This window comes from Lutzomyia longipalpis, chromosome 3, assembly GCF_024334085.1.
Source record: "Lutzomyia longipalpis isolate SR_M1_2022 chromosome 3, ASM2433408v1".
NCBI classification, from domain to species: Eukaryota; Metazoa; Arthropoda; class Insecta; order Diptera; family Psychodidae; genus Lutzomyia; species Lutzomyia longipalpis.
In genome coordinates this window covers 14,359,045-14,368,864 of record NC_074709.1, presented here as the reverse complement: position 1 = coordinate 14,368,864, position 9,820 = coordinate 14,359,045, and the positions used below count along the sequence as shown (strand labels likewise).

At 37.5% G+C, this 9,820-nt stretch overlaps 1 protein-coding gene across 8 annotated transcripts; it reads left to right on the top strand.

Moving 5' to 3' along the window:
- LOC129793273 (protein Smaug) lies at nt 1-9,472 on the top strand. 8 transcript variants are annotated; one of them, XM_055833102.1, is made up of 5 exons: nt 1-696; nt 766-1,469; nt 3,439-4,430; nt 4,491-4,722; nt 7,443-9,472. In XM_055833102.1, exons 2-5 carry the CDS (start codon nt 895-897, stop codon nt 8,002-8,004), a joined length of 2,361 nt encoding a protein of 786 aa, XP_055689077.1. In that variant the 5' UTR covers nt 1-696; nt 766-894; the 3' UTR covers nt 8,005-9,472. The 8 variants fall into 8 exon arrangements, with proteins under 8 accessions (XP_055689077.1, XP_055689075.1, XP_055689079.1 ...); XM_055833100.1 differs by having other exon boundaries at nt 255-396; XM_055833104.1 differs by having other exon boundaries at nt 267-396; nt 766-1,424.
- Nucleotides 9,473-9,820: the final 348 nt, after the last annotated feature.

Genomic DNA, 9,820 nt, shown 5'->3' with positions numbered 1-9,820 from the left:
GGAAGTTTCATTTTTGTTGTTTTTGTGCAACAATACCTTCTCACTCGCTGGTGCACTGTTGTTGTCTCGCTCGCACGGAAGGTTTTTCACGGTTTTCACGCGAAAAATTATGCGAGGAGGGCCCCATTTTTTTTTACTGAAGCACCCTTGGGGCTCCAAAGGATCCCAAGCTACTTTTGGAGCCCTAAAAATGTACTTTTTTGTTAAAAAATCAGGAAAAAAGAGAATTAAGCTTGCTCTATTCTTCTCACTCGCACAATACACTATTGTTGTCGCATTCTTCGCGCTCTTTTGAAGGTATTTTTTTTTGTGGAGAAAAAATGTTGAAAAAGATTGAGAAAATTGCATTCGCTGCGCTGAATTGAGTGATAATTAATTGGCACGTAGCTGCAAAAGGTTTGTACAGACTCTTTGGGGCCCCTGCCATTGGGGGGACAGCGTGCTGGGGGCTCGTGAGGATTAGTTGTCACTTTTGGGGGGCACCCACCATATTTGTTTGATTGTGACTTCTGGGGGCGAACGATGTGATGGTTGAAAAAAAGTAGCTAAAACCTGATTGCACGGGTTCTCTTGGCAATTGTTATCCGACGAATGGGATTCAGGTACTGTTAGGTGAAGGTCTGTCCGGTTGTCATGGCTCGGGAGATGGGGATTTAGTGGCATTTGGGGTGTAAAGTGAAGCTGCTGCAGATTAAAGTTGAGAAGGCTCTGGGGCCCACTCTTGTGTGATTTTTTTTTGTAAATTTTCCGCGACTACCTTTGCAGGGGACCTCGGACAGTGATTGAGACCAGTGAAGCAGTTTGGGCGTAAGATCGAGTGAAGAAGCAGAGCCCCTAAAACGTTTTTGAGAGGAGAGAGAGAGAGAGTTCCGGAAACGGTGTAAAGTGGACAGGATGAAGTATCCGGGGCAGCATGCATCGACGGTGTTTTGCGAACAAGTTGGCACCGTGACGACACTGTTTGAGCAGTGGAATGACTGTGAGCGCACCGTGGTGCTCTATGCCCTCCTGAAGCGTGTCCCCTTTGCGAATCTCAAGTTCCTGCAGTTGTCAATTGAGTACAATATCGCCCAAAACTACAATAGCCAGTCGCGTTTGCAGATTCTCGAGAGTAATTCCAACAATGGGGTCTTCCTGGCGAAACTCCTTGGGGCCTACAAAGGTAGCAAGTCCGAGCCCCCAGATGCTGTGATCTACGAAACGGACGGCATGTACAAGCGCGAACGCAAGGAGGATATTCTCAGTGAACTCCTCACGTACCTGCCACTCCTAAAGCCCGGAAATGACGAAGCCAAAGCCGTCTACATGGCCATTGTACCCATTGCCGTGGAGGACTCGGTGCGACAACTCGTACCAGCTGAATTGGTGCAGCAAATCCTTTCGTACCTGCTCATCCATCCCGCCGTCACGAGTGATGACAGAAGGTACCTTATCGATAACACTATGCTCACTACCCCCTTTATCATGAGGTAAATCCCATTAGCCACCGCGCATCTCTCTGTTCGTCTTCTATCTGTGCATCCGGACGTCGCAGAGTCCCCCCAAAACAAATTGGGCAGGATGAAATTGCGACTTCCTGTGCGAATCGTGAGCGTCCTGTGTGGTATTCTTTGGTGGCGGGAATGTAACTGTAAAAATGCCTCTTCAATTTCCATTCATTGCAGAAATTCCCCCAAAAAAAAATTTAACGTTTTTTTAATTTCTCATTCTCTTTGATTTTTTTTTGCATTTCAAAAAAAGAAGTGATTTTCTGATTCATTTGGCATATTTAATGTTTTCTTCCAAAAATTGAAAGTATTAGGTGAGACTGGGGCTAATTAAGTTCGCGACTTTATTGTAAATCTGAATTATTTATCTTTAATTTTTCATGCAAAGAAATTCTAAGAAATGTGGAAAATTATTCAGAATTATTATTCATTTTCCTCTCGTCCATCTCAAATAACAAAATAAATTATCATGATGAAATTAATTTAAAAAAAAAAAAGGAAAGTCAATCATAACGCGTCCAGTTATAAGAATTGGTATACCACAACGCGGATGGGTCAATCTATGCGTTGTAATTTAATTTATGAGCAGAATTAATAGGGAAAGTTTATTTTTTAATGAAATTCATCAATTTGAAGGATAAAAATGCTCATATCTCAAGTTCTATAAGACCTACAGAAATTTATTGACTAGTTTTGGAAAGGTCTTGAAATAAGCTATCATTCGATATATATCTAAATTATTTTCAAGGTCACCTCTAGAACACAAAATGGCGGATTTTTGTTCTACGAAAACAGTTTTTTGCACTTTTTGTCCTCAAGGAATAGTTTTAGAGGTTTCTAATGTTTTAGAAAGTTGTAGAGAATTGCAAAATCTTTAATTTGATACCAAAGTGAGCAAAATCGGACAGACCGTTCAAGAGATATGGCTCTTAGAACTTTTCAAATTCAAGAATTTTTCAAATGGCCATATCTTCTAAACTAGGCTGGTGAAAGATACTGAGTCAGGTTACAACATATCAAAATTTAGAAAAATTGCTAATTGGGGATTCGGAGATATTGCCCCTTAAAGTTAGGCAATTTTTGTTTTTGATTTTAGCGCCGCTTGCAGCCATTAACACTTGGAGGATCGAGGTTTCTAACCTCAAAATTTTAACCTTCATTTTCTCTCAAAAGAAAATATTTTTTTCAAGTTTTCTTTCGGCGAACTTGACGTAATTGAACTTCCCTACATAAAGATGTAGAAATTTTCACGAAATGTTTAATAGATTTTAGTTTATGGCAATTGAAAAAAGTCGAATTAGCCACTTTGGCCAGCAAAGTCCTCCAAGAGTTAATGAAACTTGGAATGTTCTAAACAATTGTAGGGCTTCCTGAAACCTTTCATTTGAGCTCAAGTTGATCAAAATCGGTCAAGCCGTTCTCGAGTTATATTGAAAAAACACTTTTTGCTTTAGGCCGCCATATTTGCTAAACGGCTTGACCGATTTTCATGTATGAATTATCGATGAAAACGTCTCACTGAGCCTTACAACATACTAAAATTTCAGAGCCCTAGCTATAGGAGAAGTGGTTGACGGTAGTTTAAAATGGCGGACGGCGGCCATCTTGAATTTTGAAAATGCGAAAAAATGAAATTTTACACCCACATTTCTTTAGAAAACTTCAATTCCGAAGTCTCTATCTTTTGCCGTTCTCGAGCTATAAGGCAAAGTTTGGGCGACATTTTCGTAATGTGGGATATCTAAAACGTGCTCACACCAAGTTTGAGCTCGATCTGAGGGAGGTCGGTTTTTCCGATGATTACAATACTTGATGTTGGCCACGATTGTGGTATACCAACTAATAAAGCAATGGAAATGCTGCAGTATGAGGCATTTGTGATTGTCCCACATAAAATAGATTTTTTTTAATGATTAAACTGAGAGGAAATCTTTTTTTTCCCGCTGAAAAGATCCCTTGGGCACTGGCTGCACAATCTGGAGGAGTACATTAGCTCACCGTACAGCAGTAAATCACAGTCAAGTTGCCTCCTGGATGCGAATGGATCGACAAATTCGAGTACTTCGACGCTGTGGCAGAGCCCCGCAGCGGGAAAGGCGGAATGCACAAAGTGGGGCGGTGTCTTTTGTGACGATGGCGCGGCACCCATGAAGGATTTCCGGAAGACAGTTGGGAAGAATGTGGAATTTAAGGCAACAGGTGGGAGTCCGCTGTATGAGAATCCGTCGGATGATCAGGATGTGTCCTTCTCGAAGAATGGCACGGAAATTTTGGATTTTGACGATGAAAATAAGTCAAATACAAAGATTGCTTTTGAATCACTCACACTGCGGGATTTGCTGGCTGTGCCCAGTTTCCTCGATGGCGCTGCAGCGGTGCTGAAGACACGACGGAGTAACAGTCTGACGACATCCGGACAGGTGACGACTGTGACATCGGCCTCAGCGGAGAATTTAGCGCAAATTGTCCAGAAACCCCGAAGTTTCTCCTTGACAACAGTGGAGAGTACCCATGGGGTTCAGGCGTTGACAGCTGGTGGCTCCGAAACGCGCCTGGATGACTTCCGGCCGAGTCTCATGAAGACGCCCGCCCATCAGGTGGGTATGAGTGGGATTGGGCAGTGGCTAAAGAGTCTCCGGTTGCACAAGTACGTGTGGCTCTTCACAAATATCACGTACGAGCAAATGATGGACATCACGGAGGAGCACCTCCAGAATTTGGGCGTTACCAAGGGAGCCCGCCACAAGCTTGTCCTCTGCATCCAGAAGCTGAAGGAGCGTCACAGTCGGTTGGTGGACATGGAAAAGGGCCTCCTGACGGATCAGGCCTTTCTAGCGCCAGCTCTCGAGGAGCTGGCTAATGTTGTTCTCACACCAATGAAGCCAGTCAATCACTACGCCAAAGAGGATGTTGCAGCGCAATTCTTCAAAGTTATCGAACTCAGTGAGTTTTTTTTCTTTACTCAAAATCAAAAGAAAATTCTCAACTTTTCATCTTTTTTAGTTGCATCCCTCCTGGCCAGCAAATCAGCTTCTGGACATGCTGACGAGGAGAGCATGAATGCCTTCATTTGGGTTCTTGAGCGTGCACTGCACAATGAAGCCTTCGTGGCGCAGACGAATCAATTGAAGGAGTTCAAGTACAAGATGTCAAAGATAAAGATGCAATTTGGGGCATCTGCAACAGCAAAGGGGCACTACAGCAAATCCGCCATGAATACAATGGGAAAAGTCAGGTAAGTGGAAGAAAAATCCTAATTAAAACTTATGCTACGTTATTTTGTAAAATTTAGTGTGGGATCAGTGCTTAATGGAAGTGGTACACGGAAAAATATTTAACTTTAATGCAAATTGTGATAAGATAGATAAAAAAAAATATTTTTAGAATTTATTTATTGTTTTTCAAGAATTCACTTTAGTGGGTTATTATAGCTTTTATGAAGCTTAAAAAATAATTCATTTCACAAAATTTTATTGATTTTCCTTAAAAATTTAACAAAGTGTTTAAAAATCCGTAAGATATTTTCGGATAAAAATTAAATACTTTATAAGTTTTTCTCATAGTTTTGAAGCTCCTGTAAGAGTTTAAGAGCGCCGAAAAACCTCTTCCTTAACATTTTAAGAGATTTCTTAATGTTAAGAATGTGCATTTTTCTCATTTTGTTTTAGAATTTATATCAAAAGGCCTTTTTTAGGAGAAAATATTTACGCAAATTCGCTATTTTTTTGCATTTTTAAGGACTAGCTTTATAGTAGACGTTCTTTTTGTGCATTTATCGCGTTTTATTACAATTTAAACATTTTTTGTTTTCAAAATCAATGCTTTTCGTCCCTTCTGATCAGACGAAGGGATTAATTTACAAAATTTCACTTCCATGTCGAAATTACATTGAATTAGCTTTCAATTAATCCCTATTTCATTCGAATTTCTCGTACATTTTGCTAAACAAAAAGTAAAATTGCCTCAACTGCCTTAATTTGAGGTTATAACATTTACTTCTTTTGGCCTCGTTGTTATTTGTCTACTCCCCAATGTTATCAGCAGACTAAGTAGCCATTGCGACAATGCCTCGGTCCTAAAACGGCTCTACAATCTGAGGACCTGAGGGGTGGAGATGAATATAACAAAAAAGCATTCACTTTTTGGTGTATTTTGCGATTTTTGTATAAAAAAAATCACCTTTCGCTCTTTTTTCTTGTAATTTAAGCAATTTTTCATGTTAATTATATTGTTTTTGCCCAATTTTAAAGTAGTTAATTGTGGTTTTTTATACAATTCTAGCATATTTTATGCAATTTTAGTGCAATTTTCTAACAAAAAGTTTGCTATCCTAATGTAAATTATTTTTTCAGGTAATTTATATACGTGGATATTATTAATCCAGAAGTAGTCTTCATAAAGTACCTAAAACGCCTTTTTTATTTTTATGAAATCGGAATAAATCCTTTCAAGTCTATCAGAGTACCTAAAATACCTTTAATGCGTCACCTGTTTCGCAATACACAAAACAATGATTTGTAAAGAAGATTAAGCAATGGATAATAGCAACTTGAAGTTTGTACACTCTTTTAATACACTTCTTCCCGGAAAGTGCTATACGTGGCTGGAATTTGTGCAGCCAGCCTGCCCATTGCATCAGGAAGTTTCTAAAGGATCTTAGGAACCTCCTTTTCAACACCCGGCTGATCCTTAATTCAATTTAGGGATCAAATCTGAGTCTATAAAAATGCTTCACGTAATTGTAGAGGGAACTTCCTAAATGGACAGATATCTATCAAAAAATTAAATCAAGAATCAGTCGGGTGTTGAAAAGGAGGTTCCTAAGATCCTTTAGAAACTTCCTGATGCAATGGGCAGGATGGATGCACAAATTCCAGCCACTTATAGCACTTTCCGGGAAGAAAAGTGTAGAAATTTCAAGTTGTTATGGATAATGTAGGGGAAACTGGGGTAATTCGGTGAATTTTTAGGAGATAATTTTTCCTGAGTTCCATGGAAATATTTGAGATTTCTCATGAGAACTGTCTTATAGGAAATTTTCCGGGCTACAACTTTGTCTCGGACGATTTTCTCTATCTCAATGGGAAAAAGCTTTTTCAGGCAATTTTCCAAACCCTTCCAAATTTGCCTGTTCCAAAAATCCTGGGGTAAAACGGTTAATTGCGTTTTTTGTTCGCTAATCTTAATTTAATGAAATTATTTTAGCAAGGCACTATAATATCTATTGAGAATGAGAGATTTGTGTACCAATTAAAACTTTTTTTTAATAAAAAAAAATACAAAAAATTAAAAAAAAAACGTTAAATTTAAGAAATTGCCTTTTTTTATTTTTTTAGTTTATAAAAATTGGTAATAGTAAGTGATTAAACATCCAAAATTGTATATAATAGTTATAGTAATTAAGGGAAATTATTTTTTCAAAAATTTAAAAAGTTATTTTAAAAAAACACCAAATTCACCATTTTGCCCCAAGCGGTACTTTTTACTATCAGAGTTTTACGGGAAAACTCGGAAAATTTTTTCGGAAAATTCAGATTAGATTCGTGTTTAGCAATAGTTACTCTGTCTATAAATGCATTTGGATCAAAAAAATTGCAGAGAATTTCGCCAAAACTTAATTTTTAGTTGAGTGGTCAGAGTAACTTTGAGGTTCGAAAAATTTGTTTTTCAAATAAAAGCCAAAATATTCAATCAATTATTATGAAACTTTCTAGGTTTAGGCAGGGGTATAAAGTGCAACTACTGACAAAATTAGACAGACTAGCTCTCACTGCTTCTTGAGTTATTAATTTTTATTTTTTTTTTTTCAAATTCACCATTTTACCCCAGTTACCCCTAGCTGACTAAAATGTGATTTCTGTGTCAAAATTGTCAAAAATATTTTTTTCGCGTACCTCAACAAATACAAGAAAATTATTTAATGAAACTTTTTTTTTTTCTATATGAATTTTGTAGATGGAATCCCGGAACAAAACCCCACAAGCCAACGGATAAATGTGGCACCCGGAAGAATTCAACTGGCACACTTCCCGGTTATCCGATGCCCCTGCAGCAGACTCCGTATGTCAGCGATCCGGACTCCAAGTATCATGTCCATCATGGTGCGCCACAGCATCACCACCACCAGACACCGAGTCACTACAGCAAATCCTCATCATATCCGAATTTTTCATCCACATCCTCCTCCTCTTCGTCCTCTTCGGGTAAGCCCCAACCACCGGCTGCGCATGGGTTTCCCGCACAGTCATCCGGAGGGAATTACCATCGACACAGCTTGAATAGCCTGATGGGGGCAAAGAGTTACTTCAACAAGGAGAATGTACAGCGACAGCCGGCCGGATGTGCGGGTGCACCGACATTTAGTAGTGTCTTGGGGCAGCAGAATGCCACGGAGGTGCGACAAACGGTGGTGGCGCCAAAGGAGGTGGATGGGAAGAGTACCAAGTCCACAATTGGAGATATAAATAGTCGTCTTGAATTTTTATGTCTCCAAATGACGGAGCAGGCAATTAATTGAAGTGTGTAGCATTATGGCTCTAATGCTGTTCCCCAGTAAATTGGGGGATTACACCCTCCTGAGGGCCTTCCTGTGAAGTCACCAACACCCCTTTTAAAGAAAAAAAAAAGAGAGAGCCCCAAAAGTGATGTTTCAGTGTATCTTTTTTGCGTGTTTGCGTGTTTTCACGAACTTGACGGATCGATTCTAGCTCACAAAAAAAACTACTTTAGTGTTATTCAAACCAATGTCTCTTTGGTAAATATTATTCCTATTATATAAAAAATTAATAATATCTGTTACTTATCTTCCGGGGAAGTTCCTCATGAAAAGAAAAATCCTAAAGAGGAAAGAAAATGAGAAAAAAAAAACGAAAACCCTATAAAAACAAACTGCACCTAAAAGACACAACTAAAATAGTTTAGAAATGTGAGAAAAATGTCGATGAAAAAAAATATTTAGTTAAAAAATAAAAAATCTGTAAAGTTTTTTTTTGTTGAAAAGAAATCTAAGAATAAGTTATTTAAAAAAAAATTGAAAATATCGTGTTGAATATAAAATAAAAATTAAGAAAAGTCGATCGATACGAAAGACGCGGGCGAAATGAGCCCAAAAAGTTGAGAAAAAGAAAGATTTTTGTTGAATGGTTGATAAAATTCACAAAAAAAAGAAGAAAAAACTACTATATATTTTTATTGCGATAAAGAAAGTCTTTAATATAAAAAATCTATTATACAACTATTACCCCCTCTTGTTTATTATTTAGTTTAAAGAGCGTGTTAAGATAAAAAAAAAATGCTGTGAGATTTTTTTCTGTTAAGTTCTTTTAAAAAAAGGATAACATTTTGTTTTTTTTTTTTGCATAAAAAGCATTATTTTGACAAGCACAACGGAGAGAAAGAATATTTAAAAAAAACACTCGTTGTGACTATAAAAACCAAAAAAAAAATCAAGTTGAAAAAAAATTCTTTAGAGTTGTTTAAGATGAATAAAAAACATTATTTTCTGTATTAGACGTGCTTTGCTAGTCAAATATGTAAAGTTAGTGAGAGAAGGATGAATTTAATGTATTTTGAAATTGTATGAAAAAAAAAACTCTTACATAAAAAAACGAAAAAAAAACATTCCATTTGGGTATTAAAAAAAACTAATTTGCGAAAACTTTGCAAAAAAAAACCGCGCGCGTTTCTATAAAGAAATTGATTTTCACAACAAAAAAATTCTTCTAAAAAATAGAAAATAAATCTTAATTATTAGATAGATAAATCCTAAAAAAAAATATCAATGTTGCGTGGAGAAAATATTATTAAAAGAAAACTAAAACAAAAGAGTCAATAAAACTATTTTCATGTGGCGAGAGATGCGAAATGTAAAAAAAGTCTTGAAGAATAGACGAAAAGTGATAAAGAGTAGTTAGCCAAAAAAAAGAAGAAAAAATCTGTAAGAGATTTGGATTCACAAATAAAAATCAATTAACTGACCATAAAAAGGTGTTTTACTGCTGCTTGAACAGCCCAAAAAGCCTGGTAATTTGCAAAGTCGTTGAGACGTCTGACTGGGGAGGCTTCTGTGCGTGATCCACAATCACCTGGTGCGGTGTGATTTTTCGCACAAGATTCCCCTTAAAAAATCGTCGAGAAATTTGATAATCGCGATTCAATTTTATACTGATTGATCTATTCGGCTCACACGAACGGTACTCAAGCACACAGTCGAGGTGGCCAAATTGAGGGTTTTCTAGCGTTAAAATTGCCCCCCAGAATTAATTTGGCGCTTCTTTTCACAAAGAATGAACAGCTTGGTGAAGGATAAAAAAAGACGAGAATAGCTACAAAAT